This window comes from Mustela nivalis (assembly GCF_964662115.1).
Source record: "Mustela nivalis genome assembly, chromosome: 6".
NCBI lineage: Eukaryota > Metazoa > Chordata > Mammalia > Carnivora > Mustelidae > Mustela > Mustela nivalis.
Window position 1 is genome coordinate 48,086,153 of NC_139025.1, and position 19,520 is coordinate 48,105,672.

The window sequence follows — 19,520 nt, forward strand, 5'->3', positions numbered from 1 at the left end:
ATTTTAGGATCTAAAACAACTTACGTACAAATTCTCCTTAATAAGTAAAAATTGCATCAAGATTTTTGGCTTGGGTAGATGAACATGTCATGTAGTGAGCTGTAAAGTTTATTTAAGGTAGAGAGGCATGAACAGGAAATGTCTTTTTGTGCTTTTAGAAAGTACTAGGTATACAAATATTTTAGAGCCAGAATTAGAGGATGAGAGAGATTTAAATATTCTCTTTTATGGAGCTGGACACATGCAGAAGTACCTTTAAATAAATGTTTTTTAAATGTGAAATACGGGCAGATATGTCATACTGGAGTTTAAATGACCACGGAGGTTTCTGCCAATTTTATGTTCTCTGATTTATTCACTAATAGGGAGATTAAACTATAAATAGTGAAATCCAAACCATTTTTTCTTTCTCTGACAGCATATAATAAATGTGTTCCAGCACTTGAGCTGCAGGCTGTGTTTTGATGTAGACATGCTTTCTGATGAAATAATTATACATTGTGGTGAATAAGAGATCTGAAGCTAAGTTCCACATGTCTCGTCCCAAACGGAACAGTAATGGGGTATACTTAGTCACTGGGGGGGGCCTCTCCAAATGTTCCACCAGCAGGCTCTTCTCTCACCCCCTCTCTCCGGCCTCAGAAACCTCTCTCTCTCTTCCTAACTCCGCTTTACATGATTAGCCATCATAACCAATTTCCATTCATTATTTTTCTCCTCGATCAAATAGTAAATATTTGCTCATGAAGGAGGCAAATTGAATGTTCCTGGCACCAGAGCTGAATAACTAAAGAAAAGGCATGAATTTTCCATTGGAACACTGAAAAGAACATCTTTTCGAATGAAACACTATTCTAATGAAATTTTTTTAGGCAATAGGAGAGCTATTAACTCTGTATAGACCGGTACAAATTTAACATGTAAGTCATATACCATATAAGCTCACCTATTTAAAGTATAATTTTATGACTTTGGTATTTGCATAACAAAATGTGCCATTTTAAAATTCATCAGCATGAATTACATTTACAGTGTTCTACAGCCCTCACCACTACTTCTAAAACTTTTGCATCACCTCAAACACTCTAACCATTAAGCAATAACTCTCCCAGCATGCTAGCCCTACAAAACAGGTTCTTATTTATGTTCTGCTCTCTATAAATTAGGCCACTTTGGGGGCACGTATGGTAGTTTTCATACCATTTTTTATGCCCACCTCACCTGAGAGATAGGTACATTCCTCTCACTTGGCAGAGATTCTCACTGGGTTTGGGTAAGGAGCAAGCGGCAGGCGGGGAGATGTTCCTCTATCAGAATCTTTGGTATCAAGGATTTTAAGAAAAGCTTTCTAGGCCATTCGGATCTGGTGTATGCCCTCCCTCAAGGGAAGGAGTTTCTCCTCATCCTTGTATGCCAGTTTACATGTCAGTGATCTAGGGGCCCCTGGCTGGCTCAGTCGTTGGAGTGTGCAGCTCTGAGTTTGAGCACTGTGTTGAGTGTAGAGATTTTACTTAAAAATAAAATCTTAAAAAAAAAAAAAAAGTCACTAAGCTAATACAATACATACCCATAGCCTCCATAGCCTAGGGCAATTAAATTCTTCCATTTCCTCATCTAGTGATCTGGGATCTTCTATTCCCACTCCAGGGTTTTTTCAGCGACATGAGGCAATGTTCTATAAACAATTCATTGTGAACGTTCAGGAAAAGGGTTACAGTCTGTATCAGCAGTTCTCAGGTCTGCCTTAGCCAAGGGTTCCAACACTTGAGCAACAAAATTGCCATTTAGAGATGCAGAATATAAACTATAAAAGAACTCCGTATCTGATCCATCCAGACTGGACCTGGAATGTTCTAAATAATTCTTTGGGGATAGGTGGAGGTAAGGGTGGTAAGTTCACAAACTAACCACAGTAGGTGAAGAAGCAGTTACAGGAGTAGATGAGATGAGACATTTTAAGGTCTGCGAAACTGATACACAGAGAAATGTAAATGTTGGCCCCTTGTAAGTTCTTACAGACTAGAGCACACATGTTCAGGTATATAATATACCCAGTTTTAATTGTTCTCTTTTTATAACTCATACTTTTCTTCCTCTTTTTTATGACTCCTGTAATTTTCTTTTGTTTCTGTTTTATCTGTGGCTAACCTGTACCTAGAAGTCTGTGGTTGGAACTAGCAGAGAAGGGTGCAGTTCTCTGCCTGAGCTAGTGTGTGAAGGTAGAACGTTCTCTTTCAATGACTATCATAGCATGGAGATCTCTCATTAGACTCCTTGTTCACGTAATCATTTCTACTGATTGTGACAGTAAATACACAAGAGCCAATATTCATTTTCATCTTGCTTTGACTATGGAATAGGTCTCTGTTTACATGTACACCAGGATTTCCCTCCATATTTGAAGACCTACCTGAATAAAATCATCCTGCTGGTATAAAATCATGGGACCAAAATTCCGTTTTTTATTCCTGAAAATAAAATGGTGGGTGTTTCTTAATCTACTACTAGAAAATTTCAAAATGGGTCATCTCCTACCTCCAAAGTTTAGATTTCAGGAAATGGATAGTGGCTCTGATGTTTCATAACATTTAATTAGAGTTGTGTCTTGGAGGGCCCTTTTCCCTTCTCACAAGCCTGGAGGAGCTGAGGCTTGAGTCTGGTACCTGGTCATGTTCATTGCATGCCTTCTGTGGAGTCCTGTGTCTGCTGAATGTGTCGATAGATGGGAAGGGGCATGTCTGCCTGGCCAGATGCAGTGTGTTCTCCTTTTTCCTCTCCCCAGCTTTGGCGTGTGATACACATACCATTTCCTCATGGTCTTGAACAAATACTTCTGTTCCATGTACTTCAGTTCCCCGGGGGATTCTCGGATATCCCCCCTTTGTCCCAGAATTGCTTATCGTACAGTGCTGTTTAAGAGTTTAATGTTGGTAAACTAAAACAGGGTCAAATAATTTTAGATAGGAGGTTCTGTGGCTATGCTGGAAAATAGGTGGTCCCTGAACTTTTGCTTTTAAGGATCTAGATGAATGGTAAGTAAAGTGGCAAAACCCTAAAGCATCATCAATTTCTCCCCTACGCTTACTCCAACCCTGTGTTTTGTTTAAAATGGCGTAATTAAACATTCTAATATAAGGAGACAGTGAGGTAGAATTTAGACACACTATGTATGTCGTGTACCTCATGCCTTTAGAGTCCCTCAAGAGTGAGGAAGTACAGTGTGTCAAGTCGAAAACTGTATTATCTCTTAAGGAAAACAATGCTTCCCCATTACTTCTACTCCAGTCACGTTCTGTCCTGTTTTCAAGTTATCAGGGGGTCTGAGAGGCCATTACTGAATCCGTCAGCTTCATTCACTCTGCTTGACACTTTCAAGAGTAACGCTGTGCTGGGACGCAGCACCGCTGACCTGGGCTTTGCCTTTCTCCTCCAGAAGCAGCCCCTGAGGTCCACTGTGACGCTTAGCCCGTCCCCTCACGCCTGGGATCTCCAGCTGCGCCAGCAGCAAGCCTGTCCAATGGTGCCCAGGGAGCAGTTTCTGCAGCTTCAACACCAGCTACTGCAGGCAGAGAGGATAAACCAGTGCCTGCAGGAGGAACTTGAAAATAGGACCTCCGAAACCAACACACCGCAGGTACGAGGCTCTTTCTTCCCTGCCCGTTAACTCAGCTCGTGGAATTTGGCCTGTTTATAGGAAAGTTGTACCCGTTCTGGGTGGGGGCAGAGAACTGAAATCTCTCTGTCAGAGAGCTCCACCTTTCCTGTAGGACAAATCCACAGAACTACAGTGTTATTTTGGGGTTTGGTTTTGGTGTTTTTGCAGTGATGCTCTTGTGCTCTCAGCTTCCAAGCTAGGTAACAGAGTATTCTGGGTCTCAATTGCACCTTCGTAATTGATGAAGTATCAAGATCACCTGAGCCTAATGTACAACTGACCGAACGGACCAAGTTTTTTTGACTTGACATTTGTCTGATGCCAAAAATATTACAGAATTCTAGTGCAAATGATGGAGTTTGAAAACCTCTTTTTAAGAAAAGGAACATCTTTTCCCCTTTCCTTTGAAGTAGCATTACCCAAGCTCGCAGCAGACACAATGTGATACTACCTGGGTTTTCAAATACTTCTCTTAAAGTGCTTCATTCATAGTCAAGCTTTTTCAGAAGTCTCTTAACGCTTTTTGCCTGCCCAATTTATTCAGAACTAGGAATAAAATTAAAAAATACTCCTTAGTCTGTATAATTCTGAATTCGTTCTGGTTTGGATGCTTTTCTTCTGTTGTCTCTCAGTTGACTTTTCATAAGGAATTTCCCCGCCTCCTTTTCTGTAATCCTCTCAAAGTGGCTTTACAAGTCAAATTAGCACCATAATTATACTCTGAAGCAGTTCTGTCTTCCCCTTCTAGTAGTAGCTATCCTGGGTCATGATACGTTTCTGTCAGCTCTGCTTTCAAACAAAATCTTAAAATTATTTTTGTCTTTTGTGCTTTAAAAATCCACGTTTTTGGAAGTTTCTACTATTCCACTTCAGTTGTCCATAGTAAAACTGTGCCGGTGGGGTATTGAACAGATGCTTCAACAATTCAACAGTTACAGAACTGAATTCTAAAACCTTGACCTCAGTTTTTTTAATCAACATATAATGTGTCATTCGTTTCAGGGGTGCAGATCTGTGACTCAGTCTTACACAACTCACAGAGCTCACCTCAGCACATACCCTACTCCCCAGTACCCATCACCCAGTCACTCCTCCCCCTCCCATCGCCCTCCCCTCCAGCAACCCTCAGTTTGTTTCCTGAGATTAGGAGACTCTTACGGTTTGTCTCCCTTCCCCATCCCATCTTGACCTCACTGGTTTTTTTTTTTTTTAATATTTATTTACTTGACAGAGATCACAAACAGGCAGAGAGGCAGGCAGAGAGAGAGGAGGAAGCAGGCTCCCCGCTGAGCACAGAGCCCGATGCGGGGCTTCATCCCAGGACCCTGAGATCATGACCTGAGCTGAAGGCAGAGGCTTAACCCACTGAGCCACCCAGGTGCCCCTTGACCTCACTTTTTGACAGACATTTTAAACCAAAGGATTAGGGGAAGACTTTATCCACTGCTTTCTCATACACACTGTTTTCAGAGCACGCTTTTCCATCCCACCTGCCAGTGTTTAAAAATGATTTCCTTTTACTAGGATTACTTCAGGATTAGGAGGACAAAAACTGTTAAGATTTTTGTACAGAAAAAAAAAAAATTTCTCCAGCCAACAGCAGAGTGGACTGCTTATTGTTCTCACTAGAACGCCACTGCCCACTCTCCTACTTCTGTTAGAACTGAGTTGACACGAATTTGAAGATGACAGAACATTATTAGAATCTGCACCTTGCCTGTGTGGAGTGATGATTTCTCCTGCCTCGGTGTTGCTTTGCTTGCAGATGGAGTGTTAATGTGTGTGCTTTTAAAAACTGTTTGCATTAATAAGTGTGTGAATTTAGACTCCTCCCAAAACAGAATCTTGACATCAGGGTGAAGTGTACCACTTGCCTTCTTTCTCTAGGCCTTGCTACCGGAGCAGCGAGCAGTGCACGCAGATTCCTACAGAAGGATTGGGCACCTGTGAAAACTGGGCTGCTTTTGCTGACATTTCTTACCCTCGCAGATACTCAGTGCACACACCCACATACCCCCCCCACACACACACATAAGCTGAAAAACGTTTTGGAATCAAGTGCTCTTTTAAATTATTATTTTTTTTATTTTTTAAGCCTTTGCAGTATTATGTCTCTTATTTATTAATGTAGAAATGACAGATTTTGTGAATCAAATTCACAAACTTAAGCTTGTTTTGAATCATTTTATTTATACCATTTAAAGAGTGTGGACTTGAGAGTCTTAAAAGGATGTATTCTATTTTCTTATTCCATATGCTGTAACTATTTTTAACGAGAGGTACTACTTTTATATATGGAATTTGAAGAAAACTTGGGTTATTTATACTGTTTAAAATAACTTGAGTTATTTATACTGTTTTGTATAATGCTTTTTTGACAGGAAAAAGGAAAATTTTGACAAAACAATAAAATACATTTTAAATCTATGACTGCCTTTGTTTTTCCTCTTTCCCCTGTTGCCGTGTTCGGTGTTCTTTGAGTTATCTGTTTGGTTTTTTTGTTATTGTTGTTGCTTTGCTTTGTTTTGTTTTTTTAGACAAGTAGAAATCAGGCATTTTCCATTTATGTTTGAAATTTAAAAAGCCAATATAGCTTTTAAAAGAGTGTTTTTTAAAGCCAGATGTGGTCAAGGCCTGATTTCTTGAGGTTTACTTTCTGCATTAGACTTCTGCCTACTACAGTTTTTGTCTTCAAATCATCACATGGTTTAGTTGCTTTTCTCTGAATAAATGCTGTTATTTTATCCCAACCAATGTCGGCTCTCAACCCATGTTTGGTCATTCTGCGTGCTTTTAAAAGGAATAATACTATCAGCCATTAACACCTGAGTTTTGCTTAAACATTTGAAGAACCTTTTAAAATCTCAAATTTCTTATGTGGACATTTTAGCGGCCTGCCGGGAGGGGCAGTTGGTAGGACTGAGTTGCTCCCTGGGTCCTCCGGCTCTCCAAACCCCACACAACTCCTCCAATCCATCACTTTTGTGTGGGGAGAGAACAGCCAGGGTCTTCTCCCCTATTGTTCTACCTAGGAGTCGTGGAGGCAGAGAGGATTCCCGATTTTACATCTTTTAGGATAAACCCAACCTCCAGTACACATGTTTGCTTCACACTGACAAGCAAACTGGGAACCACTGACTACAGAAACTGGCAGGAAGAAGCTGTTTATTGCGAGGAAAGGAACACTAACACCCTTCCAGTATCCAGACCTTCTATGCAGGAGAAATGGACACACACATTGCAAGCCGATTGGCTTTGTTTTGTTTTATTCTTGGGAGACCCACAGTATGGTAAAGGCCCCAATCACAGATGGAAGTTTGATAGCTTGATTTACTTTGGATACCTATTTTATTGGAAGAGATGCACACAGGTACTAAATTCTAGGTTTTAAGAATATTGCTTTATCTCAGGGGAAGATGGTAACACAGGTAAGATTTTTTTTTTTTAATCTTTGATTCTTTCTCTGATAGGGTTTCTTTCCTAATGTGCAACCCCGGTGTTCAGAACCCCCATTTCACCAGAAATCCACCCTTCTAGTTCCAAAGGCAAACGTTTCCTGTCCTTTATCTAGGCATCTTGTGGGAAAAAAATAAATTACTAGTGTTTTCTTTCCAGTATGGCATGATTTTCCAATGATAATACCCTTTTCTGTTCTTCCCTTCAGGGAAGCCAGGAGCAACTGGTAACAGTCATGGAGGAACGAATGATGGAAGTTGAACAGAAACTGAAACTGGTGAAAAGGCTTCTTCAGGAGAAAGTGAATCAGCTCAAAGAACAAGTGAGCCTCCCAGGTCACCTCTACCCACCCACCTCACATTCCACTTTTAACTCCAGCTTTCCATTCCTTTATCGCCATTAACTCATTCACTTTTGCTGTCAAATAAAGGCAAATGCTACTACGAATGTATATAGCTGAATTTAGGACTCACTCTTCCCCCATACCACTCCAGAAGCGTGAATTCTGTATTCTGCATTATTTTCCCTAAGCTCTTTTAAGGCAGGTTGGTCCACAATTTTAAAAATGTACGTTTGCTGACAGAGACTGATGCAGACCTAACAAATTAATTCCTAACAAATTTCAGCTCAAATTTAATTTTTGTAGATTTTTTTATTTGCCCAAGACTGGAAACATTCTATTTAAGTAAACACAAAATTTATGTTGGTAAATGGGAGGATAATAAGTGGAACTTCAGCTTTTCATATTTGCAACAGCTATGAAAGTACTCATGGCTATAATCAGACCCCAAGAGGCTGTGCTCTGAATTAGAATAGGGACCCGGAATTCTAGGACCGCTGTGCAGACTGATCCTTTTCACCTGCTGCTGGCAGGTGGGTCCTGTGTTTGTAAAGTATTTGTGTAACATCTGATGACATGCAAAAAAAGGACTACTTTATAGGAATGAGCTGTAGTGCTTTGGAAATGGAGATTAAGAACTGAGGGGTGGGAGCAGAAATTGTCCAAGTGGTTTTCTAAATATATAAAAAGAAGAAGAAGCCCAAGAGAATGCCTTAATGCAGAGGTAGACTGGAATTTTCCTTTGCTCGATGTCTTAATCACAAAATGGAAAGAAAGGAAAGTCTTATACAATAAGCATTTATTCAGTCCTTTAATCACTCACTTATTCAAAACATAGCTACTATGTGCCAAGTCCTGTTCTAAGCGCTAGAAATACAGCAGAGAACAAAACAGAATCCTGCTCATGTGGAAGGTAGTTCATTTACAAGGTATTGAGCATTTGGCAAAAAATAAAGAAAACGGAGTCTACTTCAGCAGAGGGGAACATAGAGAAGAAGTACTTGATCCAACTCAGGAGTTTAAAAGCGAGTTTCCTGAAGGCCTCTTAAAGCAAGTACTGATGCTGAGTAAGATTTAAACAGATGAAGAAGTGTGAGAAGGGCAGCCTAGGCTGTGGGAACATCATGCAATTATGGCACATATGGGGTGTGGACATCTACATTAACAGTTCATACTGTCCTGAAAGAAGCAGAAGAAACTAGAGCAATGGGGAGGAGTGGGCAGTAGGGAGCCTTGGGGGCTGAGCTGTCGAGTTTGCATTTCATAATGCAGGTGATGAAGAGCCATCAAAGTGTTTTTTAAAAGGGAGGAAGGAAGGGAGGGAGGGAGAGATGAAAAGTTGTCTTAGGGCAGTTCAGTAGAATAGGTCAGTATGTTACACCTGAGAGGCATCCAGGTCCTGGGCTTCAGTGTTAACCCTTTTGAAATGCTAATAAATTAGCTAAGTTTCAGTTCTTCATTCCCTGAAACCTCTATACTTTCAGATGTCCTGGTTAAAATTGGGTGTAAAATGAGGCATAAATGGGGGATTGGAATACATTAATAGGAACCATAATAAAATTATCCCAAGGCTGCTGACAAATTTTCCTAGCCCAACCTAGACTTTGTCTTCTAACCCTAAAAAATTAAAATATATCTTCTAGGCAAGCTCTACCATGCAAAAGGGGAAGAGTTAAGGAAAAATAACTGCCCAGATCTTACCTCTTTGTTCCAAGTAATACATGGACCAAAGTTTAAAATAATCAGGAGGTTATAGTTATGAATGCTCTTAACAGAGGTTTGAGCTTCCCAGAGTTAAAGTTCATACTCTATACCTCAAAAACTAAACATATTCTGATATTTTTTTAGAGAATGAGAAAGCAGTAACCATTTATTTATGTGGGAAAGACTTTGATTTTTGAGCCTTCAAATATCAATATGTTCTTTTTGTTAGTGACTTCTAAAAACAGGCAAAGAAACCGCTTGGAAGAAGTGGATTTGCTCTATTTGTATCCCTGATGCCAGGTCTGATGTTAAAACTGTGTTCTAAAATAAAAGAATGTAACTGCTAGATGTCATTTGCCTTTATGAACAACTGTCCTAATGTCACCCCTTAATTACAGAAATGGAGTCAAGATGTTTCTGGTTCTGTTTCTAGCTCTGCAAGAATACTAAAGCAGATACAGTGGTGAAGGACTTGTATGTTGAAAATGCCCAGTTGTTGAAAGCTCTGGAAATGACTGAACAGCGACAAAAAACAGCAGAGAAGAAAAATTACCTCCTAGAAGAGAAGATTGCCAGCCTCAGTAATATAGTCAGGAATCTGGCACCAGCACCACTGACTTCTACGCCTCCATTGAGGTCATAGCCAAGCCAAAGGATACACTCATTTTTGTACACTTGACTAAAATGGATGGAACATTTCAGTAGGTTCTTTCAACCCTTTTTTTTAAACCTTTAATGGTTTAAAGTTAAGCTCAACCTAAAACTGCCAGCAACAGACCTAGACTCTCCATTTAGTATAATTAGTTTTTCTAAAGAGACTAAATCATTCCCAAGTTTTGAATTAAAAAAAAAAAAAATCCTAATAGCCACCAGAACAGTAGATATATAAACACAAAGAGTCTTAAAACCCCAGTTTTGAATGAGTTAAAAAAAAAAACAAACTATGTACAATGCTATGTGTCAATCCCAGATATTTAACGTTTGAGATCTGATGACTTTTAATCTTTATTTACTATATATATATATATATATATATATATATATATATATATATTCTTAAACATTCAAATATGGAAAAGTCATTCTGTTTCCAATAATTTTGGTTCTTTGGTAACAGACCCTGGGCTCAATAACCACAGAGGTCAGAAAAGCCAGAGTCCGTAGTACTCTATCTTCTAACACCTGTGACAGTATTACAGCTCTCGATGTATAATAGAATAGATGTGAAACTGATTTTTTCAGCTGCACTGTTAACTAATGTTAAAACTACTTTCTTTAAACATTTTTTTTTCCTTAGAAGTTTCATTTGGGGAGCTTATCTTCTAAAAAATGGATAAAGCCACATTCTTAAAGCATTTGAACTATAGGGAAAGCAGGGAAAGCAGGGAACAAATCACTTTGGAGTAAACATCTGCTCTTAGAAGGGAGATAAGTAAACCAGGTAGGTTTCTCTCTCAACTCTTGGAGTTCATGAACTTACTTTTAGGGTTGCTTCAAGAACTCAGGGAACAATACTTTGGTCTTCCTGAAACACTGTAGGGCCTCTTTAAGAATTTGAAATGCATAAACCATGTGACCTTATTTAGAGCTATACTATGATTTTTATTTCTACATTTTTGGTGAATTTACTCTTCTGAAAATCCTTGATTTTAGAATTTAAAACTTATGGAAGAGTTACTTGCTTGCTTAACATAGGTTAAATTTCCATGCTTCCTATTCTTCTAACACTTCAATTCTGATGATAAGAATTTCTTACTTTGGGGACGCCTGGGTGGCTTGGTTCAGTCTGTTAGGCATCTGCCTTTGGCTCAGGTCCTGGGATGAAGTTCCACATGGGGCTTGCTGCTCAGTAGGGAGTTTCCTTCTCCCTCTGAACCTACCCCTTCTCATGCTCGCACGCGTGGGCACTCTCTCTCTCTCTCTGAAATAAATAAGATCTTAAAAAAAAAAAAAAAGGAATTTCTTATGCCAATAAGCACTGGCATGCCATCTGAGGTAAAAGAGTGCCAAGTGGGATTTTCCATTCAGTTCTCAAGACTGGAACTTTATAGAGCAGTCAACATTTTTACAATGGGTAATCATTTTCCCCCAAATCAAATCTTTGCTTCTTAGCTTACTTCATCTGGCCAGCCATGGGTGGAGGACTTATGTTTAGGACACTAACAAAGCTCAGTATAGTCACCTGTTTGTCTTTGTGGAACAGCAATTAGATAAGAAATATTCAATCTGATGTATTTCTAGAAGGCCAAGACCATCGATTTATAAGACAGGTAAGAGCAAAGTCACACACAGGGTTATGGGCAGGAACAAAAGATTCAAGAACGCTGGCCTAAGAAATCATACGATGTTTCAAAATCTCAACAAAATAATTTGCATCAAGCAACTTTCAGGTTCCTCATGGCCTAACCATTTATTGGTCCCACCTGACAAGCTTAGGGCCAACACAAGTCCTTACTATAAGAGCTCTGACAAGGCATTGCAGTTTGTGGGACTGGAATTCACACTCATGAAACAAACCTTTTCAGGTCTGGATAGCTCTTACTATCAGAAAGTCCTAATTTCCTTTTGGAAAAATAAAAAATTTTAATCCTTCCCTGTAATTACCCTTCAAAACATGTCACATCTGCTACCATCCCTTCCCTAATCTTTCTTCCCAGTGCAAACAGTACTTGTAAACCCAACTACTTGTATGACATTGGCTTTTTAACAGAGAATCTTTTTCACTTAAAACTGTGGATAGACCTAGGCAACTAAGGTCATAAATAAACTATGCATCTGTGGTGTATTTATGTGATATGCTTCGAGTTACTCAAGGTTATTACTATCAAAACTGAACACCAAGCAGACTGCTCAAATAACTAGCTTTAGCATGTGATCACATGTGTTATAATTTTTGCTTTTACATTATGAAAAGTGTAGGTTAATTTCTCAAAAATCTGTATTTATATGTATATAAAATGCTGTTTAATGAATTTGTAAATATGACTTTCTGGAAAGTTTTAGACCACATTTAGAATCCCTTTATCCAAAATCAAAATGCTGCTCAAATGAAAGTTAATTGGATCAACATCTAGGTGCTTTATTTTTTGCTTTACTGTACTTATAAAAGGAAAAAAGTTCAACATGAGAAATAGTTACCTTAAGTTTATATATTTGTGCAGCAGTTTATTTTTGTAGCCTAGAGTGGGAATTTAACTAGCAATTTACAATAGCATTTACAGCTTTTAAAAAAATCTCTTAAAGAGATTAAATTTGAACTTAAATGTTTAGGTTTGGCTTTCAGACTTTAACAACACCCTTTAAAATCACAAGTTATATATTCTTTTATTGGCATTTAGCTACTCGCTTATTAAACTAATAAGTTTAGTTTAACTAAACTGGTTAAACTTTCTTTGGCTTTCTTCAGAGTTATTTAAATTAGTCTGAGAGGATGGGAAATTCATTTCAAGGAAAGAGTCAAGTTTGCCTTTGTGATAATATGTTACACTAAGACAAAGAAAATGTGGATCACAAAACCTGCGTTGTTCTATTTTGCTTTCTTCTGCATTTTAGAAGCCTGAACTCTTAAGCTCAAATAGTGAAGGGAGAAAAGTAGAGGGGGAGTGGTAGAACCGATCACAGTATTTTATTTATTTTTCTAAAACCTGAATTTTAAAACTTTTAAATGTGAATCCTTCCCAGAAGCTTCAAATATACTGCTTATATATTTAATCATGAGCATATTTTACATAAATCACAAAGTCAAGCTTTCAGGATATAGAAGGAGCTCTTACAGTCTAGTGTTTCAATAATGTACAAATACCCAGGTTATGTATTATTAAGAATGAATAAAAAGTCTACTTTATGATGGATTTTAACATGGGAATGAATTTGTTTTTGTTTTTGTTTTTTCCTGAGTGAAGGAAAAGAGAAATATGTTGCTATTGTCAGCATCTTAAAGGTATTCCCTATCAAGGCAAGGCTAAGTGCTTTGTAATAGTATTAAGCAAATCTTGTTTTAAATGGATTACCTGTAACGGCTCATTGGAATGATATGCAAGTAATGCCAAAAGCCACATCAAAGCCTAATAACCAAAGCATTCCATATTTAAAGCTTATTTATTATATCAAATTTGGACCTATTTGAACATACCAACACTCAAAATAGAAAACTGTTTTATGGTAGGAATAGCTGTTTAATAAAATTAACCTTTTATTTCTCAGTTTTGAATGATTTAAGTTAACTATTCTTATGGGAAAACATTTTCACACCATGTTTTAAGGGAACACTAATTTTGGGGGGTGGGGGCTGAGTCCATCAAGAGGCCATCCATAGGATTCTTTTGAGAGAAAAATTAATGTGTATGTGTGGATACCAACTTTGTATGTTTTATCCTAGCCATTCTAAAAGGTTTTAATGTGAGCTTAAAATGTAAATAAAGAGTTTTGTAAATGTGGCTCTTGTGTTCTATATATCCCGAACTTTGATACAGTGTCAGTGTGTCCATCTTTAGAGTAAAAGCATTAAAATACTGCACTGAACACATTTTACAAATGCAGAATCTCTGCATCCACCCCGGCCTAATAAATCATATTCTTCATTTGCTGCATTTTAAGGAGATTCCCAAGTGATTTGTATGCGATTCAGAGCACTGGGACTCCATTTCTGTCGCAGAATTGATTACTTTTACACCAGCAAGTTTGAGGTCCCTGTACCCTGTAGTAGTTCATAATTCACATCCAAAATCCTGACTTAACCTCAGTTGAGGCCCTACTTGGGATTTTGGGTGCACTTGTTTCCTTTTGCCATCTTTATGGGTGACTCAGACTTTCTTAGTTGAGCTGTGAGTGATGAGATATATACAAGCATAGGCATAAAAAGTCAGCCTGAAATACATTAAGCCACAATGCTGGATACTGAAATGTAGAATGGAAATGCTGGCCAAAGTAGACTCGTCTCACAGGCCTTGTTTCACTATTTTCAAAGCTTTTATATCAGCCTTACACTGCCTTTAGGAGGCAAGAGCTATAATTATCCCCAGTTCACAGATGAGTAAACTGAAACTTAGCAAACTTGTGACTTAAGTCCATGCAGCCAGCTAAAACTGGCACTCAGGATTTAAGACCCTGATTGGTCTGTATTAATATATTGAAACACTTTCTCAATTTCTACTTCCATCAAACAACATATAATGTATTGACTAAATACCTACCATGCATACTATAAAGAAAAATGTAAATCATTCCTGGTTTTCTGTTTATGATTGGATTGGGGTAGAGCAGTAAGATTTATGCACACACACAAAAAAAAAAAAAAAAACTAGAAAAAATATATAACATACAGAAGACGGTTAACTTTTATTGATGGATTCAGTACTATGGGCATTAGAATAAGAAAAATTAGCATCTTCAGGTGTTTTTTTTAAGATTTTTACTTACTTATTTGACAGAGTAAGTGAGAAAGACAGCACAAGCAGGGGGAGAGGAAGAAGCAAATTCTCTACTGAGCAGGGAGCCTGATGTGGGGCTCAAACCCAGGACCCTGGGATCAGTACCTGAGCTGAAGGCAGATGCTTAACCAACTAAGCCACCCAGGCATCCCAAATCTTCAGGTGTTTTAATGTAAAATGGGGAAGGTTCTTCACCCAGGATGTTAAGTGTAATTGTGTATGTACTTCATTGAGATTAGTGTAAACTGTTTGTTTTGTAGTCTCTTGTTCATGTTGCATTCAAAAAGTCCCATGTTCCCTCTGATACTAATTTGATGTACATTTTCCAATAATGGTTAGATTTTATCCAAAGGATCAGAATTTTTATCTAAAGTATATAAACTATCTATAATCTATTGATTAAAATGTTAAACTTAATCTAGATAAAATGTGTTGATAAGTCACAAAAGCGGTTTTTATTCACTGGTTTAGCCTCATTTGCAAGTCAGGAAAAAATGTTAATTAAAACATCTTTTTAAAAAAAAATTTAAATTCCACAAAGGGGAACTGTAAAACTGAATCAAAGAAATGTCAGTTGAAGAGAAGGCAACCCAGGATGCTCGGGTAGCACAGTCAGTAGAGTATTTGACTCTTCATCTCGGAGTCATGAGTTCAAGCCACACATTGGGTACAGAGCTTTCTTAAGGGGACAAAAAGCAGGCAACCCATGTAAAACAAAGCTAGATACACTTACGTTAAAATATTTAATTCTAAATGATTGCAAGATACATGCTTTACTAGTTAAAGCAAAGTAAAAATCTGAACAGTCCTTAGAGCCCAGATGAGCTTCCACCAACCATTTTTCTTTCTTGTTTGGAATTTTATCTGTCTTCAAGATCTCAAACAATACATAAGCACCAACTCAGTCCCAGGCACTAAAATGTTATCCAGTATTACAATGCTATGGACGATGAAAACAGTGAATGCTACAAAAAGATGGAAAAAAAAAAGAGAGAGAGACATGACAACTAAATGCAATACGTGCTCCTAGGTTGGAATTCTATATCAGAGAAGCCAATCGGGTGGATGGCACAGTAGAATATAGTATTACATCAGTGTTAAATTTAACGAAGTTGATAGTATGTTTATGTAAGACTATATTCCAAGGAAAGACACACTTAAGTTTTTTTTTTTTTTAAGGTTTTATTTATTTATTTGACAGAGAGTTCACAAGTAGGCAGAGAGGCAGGCAGAGGGAGAGAAGCAGGCTCCCTGCTGAGTGGAGAGCCTGATGTGGGGCTCGATTCCCAGGACCCTGAGACCATGACCTGGGTCAAAGGCAGAGGCTTAACCCACCAAGCCACCCGGGTGTCCGCACACTGAAGTTTTTAGGGATAAAGAGCCATAATGTATGCAACTAACAATTCAGAAACAAAGAATTATACACACAACACACACACACACATACACACACATATACACACAGAGCAATGAAGCAATAATGACAATGTGTAAAAAAAATTGGGAGGGGCTGCTGGGTGGTTCAGTCAGTTGAGTGACTTCTGATTTTGGCTCAGGTTGTGATCTCAGGGTCATGGGATTGAGCCCAATGTTGGGCTCTGCACTCAGTGCAGAGTCTGCTTGTCCTTCTCTCTGCTCCTTCCCTACCCCACCCCACCACTCCCTTGCACTCTCTTTCTCTCAAATAAATAAATGGATAAATAAAATCTTTTTTAAAATACAGAAGAAGGGTATGTAAGTATTTGTAATATTCTTGCAAGCTTCTTTAAGTTTGCAGTTATTTCCAAATAAAACATTTCTATCTACAACATATAGATAGAAATTTATAAATGTGGTAGTAGGCACTTAACTTTAATTTTCCTTACCCTCACAGCAACTCTGAAGCATAGATGGTACTCCAATGGCAGAGAAAAGGAAACTGACTAGAAACCATGTATAGCAGCCTCTCCATATGCCTATGCTCTATTATGTAAAGTTTGGCAGATCCAGATATTTTTCCTATTTCCCTGGAAATATAGACAGTGGGAAAACATGGGGAAGATGGAGGCATTTGGCAGAAGAGGTAAAAGCCAGAAGGAAGCAACAAGGGGGTCTGTAAGGCAAAAGAGAAGATGTTCAGGAAATTAATCCTCCCTCCAGATACCAAAGGACAATCCTTAAAGCAAGACATAAAGGTCAGTAGGAGCTTAGGATAAACAGTGCGCCCTCTTCACTCTCTTCACTTGGTAGCACACAAGTACTTATTTTTCCTGAGGTAGAAAACACACTTTATCATGCCTACAAATGCTTGTATTCTCCTGCTACCATAGGGAGGAAGTGACTCCGAGAAACTAGTGCCACGTAGTTTAAGTAAAGGGGGGTTTACTGTAAGAAATCATCTTTGTTTCATGGAACCAAAAGGCAGAAAATACACAGACTGACTTCATGAGCTATCTAATCAAAGACCTTTGGTGCTTTGCCCTACCACATCACTCCCACCCCCCCACCCCCGTCCCCATCTCTATCCTTATCTCTCATCACATGGTCTCTTGTTTTTGTTTCTCCCTCTGCACCCGTTTGGTGGTGGGAGTGGGGGGCGGCAGCCATGTTTTTCTGCTCTCGCTCTTCTTTCAAATGCCGAATAGAGTTCAACAACTACTTCCAAGTCACAAATCCAAATTCTTTAAGAATGTGATTAGATTATGGAAAGACTGTTGCCTGGTCAACTATGGACAGCAAGGGTCAGGGTCTTGGGGTATGGTACAATCTGCAGAGGTTACCACAGGAAACAGATTTCTCTCACAGATAAGGGGTTATGATGGATAGTGAGGGATATTTGGGCTTAAGATGTATAGAGAGTAGATAAAAATGATGATTTTAAAGATAGGATTTTGAAGACGGATTTTTCTGTTTACCCACATTATTATGGAAGCCTATTCAAAGATAAGTGCCATTTTAAGATGCCACCTGGTGACAAAAGTAGTTGCTCGTTACTGTTCATGTTATTCCTATCCTTTGTCCTTGGTCCCTGCCCCCACGCCCTTGTCCTAATTCCTACATTTTCTCCAGCTATCACATACAGAGCTTTGTCAGGGTGTCCATCCAAGTCACAGTGGCTATAATAAATACCACCTACCATAACCTACGTAAGCTTGCAATCTTGTAGCAATGTATTTAAAATATTGACAGGGAAGGCAAAAGTTAAAGGTCTTTTTAAAAATATAATTAAAGAAGATTTAAATTTTGCATTAAGACCATGTATAAAAAAAATTCTTTTTTTTTTAAATTTTATTTATTTATTTGACAGAGAGAGATCACAAGTAGGCCGAGAGGCAGACAGAGAGAGAGGCAGGCAGAGAGAGAGGCAGGCAGAGAGAGAGGAAGGGAAGCAGGCTCCCCGCTGAACAGAGAGCCTGATGCGGAGCTCGATCCCAGGACCCCAGGATCATGACCCGAGCCGAAGGCAGAGGCTTAACCCACTGAGCCACCCAGGTGCCCCGCATAAAAGAAATTCTATCAAAGTTTTTCAAGATATTTTTCCTTAATCTTGAAATCTGGTGAAGGAGCCCCTCCCACGTGCTCCCATAAGCACCCTGTGCATTTTCAGGTGAAGTTGGTACGACTGTGTAATTGCCTATGACTTGTCTCATCTCTGACTTTTAGATATTCCCAGTTCCCACCCCAATGTCTGAAAAAAATTATTGCCCAATTAACACTCATTACATGAATGGAAAAGTATATATTTTTGAGTTTTCCATCCTATAGTGGCACTGCCCTCCCAGGAGAGTAGGTACACCAGTTGTCTTATAGTATAGGATTTAATGGTGCTCTTCTCAGTTTTCAGTGTTTATGAAAAGGGCCAAAATTTAAAAATATATTAGTAAGAAGCTGTAGGGAATTTTCCAAGTAATTTAAGGAAAAATAATCCTTTAGCAGGATAAAATCAAGTTGAAAGAATACATTTCCTTTCCAGGCCCTTAAATCACAATCTAATAACTGGCAGAAAGTAGTAAAAGCTCATGACATTTACTTAGACTAATGGTTTGTAAGAAAGTATAACAAGTTAAGTACCACTTTTTCTAAAGAAAAGGGCAAAATCCTAGTGATTTCTTTTTGATACAGATGTTGGCTTAAATTATCTCACATAATGTTATAATTGTTTAATCTTTGCTAGTCAACAAATTGCAGCATTCATCATTTTTCTGATAAAAGCAAAAACTGAAAGGTTAGTTCATGTCCTGCTTGCATGCAAAGGGGTCAGCCTTTGCCTCAAGGTTTGTGCCTGGCTGTGATTTAAATGTCTTCCCACAATAAACGGTCACCCACCTGCTTGAACCTAGCAGTCCCATGATGCAAGAAGACAGTCTCTTCCCACCCACTCCTTTATTTCTATTCTTCTGCTCATTAGTACTTGAAAATGAAGGTAGGCAAGGACCAGGGCCACTTCAGAACAATTCATTAAAACGGTCTTTCAAAGGGGCACCTGGGCACCTCAGTAGGTTAAGCCTTTGCCTTTGGCTCAGGTCTCAGGGTCCTGGGATTGAGCCCCGCATTGGGCTCTCTGCTCAGCGGGGAGCCTGCTTCTCCTTCTCCTTCTGTATGTGTGGTCTTTCTCTCAAATAAATCTTTAAAAAACATTTTTTTAAAACACTATAAAGTAAAAATGACCCCAAATCCTAACACCCAGTAGGAACTACTGTTAACATTTTGGATAAAATCTCTTCTGGACATAATTTTATGCTTATATATGTATACACAGGCACACACTCACACTTATCAAATTTTATGTAAAGGACAGCATAATGTATAATACATGTGTATACACACATACATACACATACTCACATGCATATATATGGTGTGCCCCATAATTCTCCTATGTAACAAATGTCACATTATTTTCTGTAACTAGTGTAAGTCTAACTTCAAGTTCCTCAATCTGTCAATGATTGGTCAT

At 38.6% G+C, this 19,520-nt stretch overlaps 1 protein-coding gene across 18 annotated transcripts in view; it reads left to right on the forward strand.

Annotated features, from left to right (window-relative positions):
- The window catches only part of NIN (ninein), a 98,871-nt gene extending 85,280 nt beyond the window's left edge, over window positions 1–13,591 (forward strand). For 10 of the 18 annotated variants that reach the window (XM_082735132.1, XM_082735133.1, XM_082735136.1 and 7 more), the window contains 3 exons: window positions 3,434–3,634; window positions 7,320–7,433; window positions 9,589–13,591. In XM_082735132.1, coding sequence (XP_082591258.1) covers window positions 3,434–3,634; window positions 7,320–7,433; window positions 9,589–9,798 — 525 coding nt within the window. In that variant the 3' untranslated portion in view covers window positions 9,799–13,591. Of the gene's footprint in view, window positions 1–3,433; window positions 3,635–5,542; window positions 6,083–7,319; window positions 9,502–9,588 lie in introns of those variants that run through there. The other 8 variants (XM_082735125.1, XM_082735126.1, XM_082735128.1 and 5 more) reach the window with 2 other exon arrangements.
- Window positions 13,592–19,520: the final 5,929 nt, after the last annotated feature.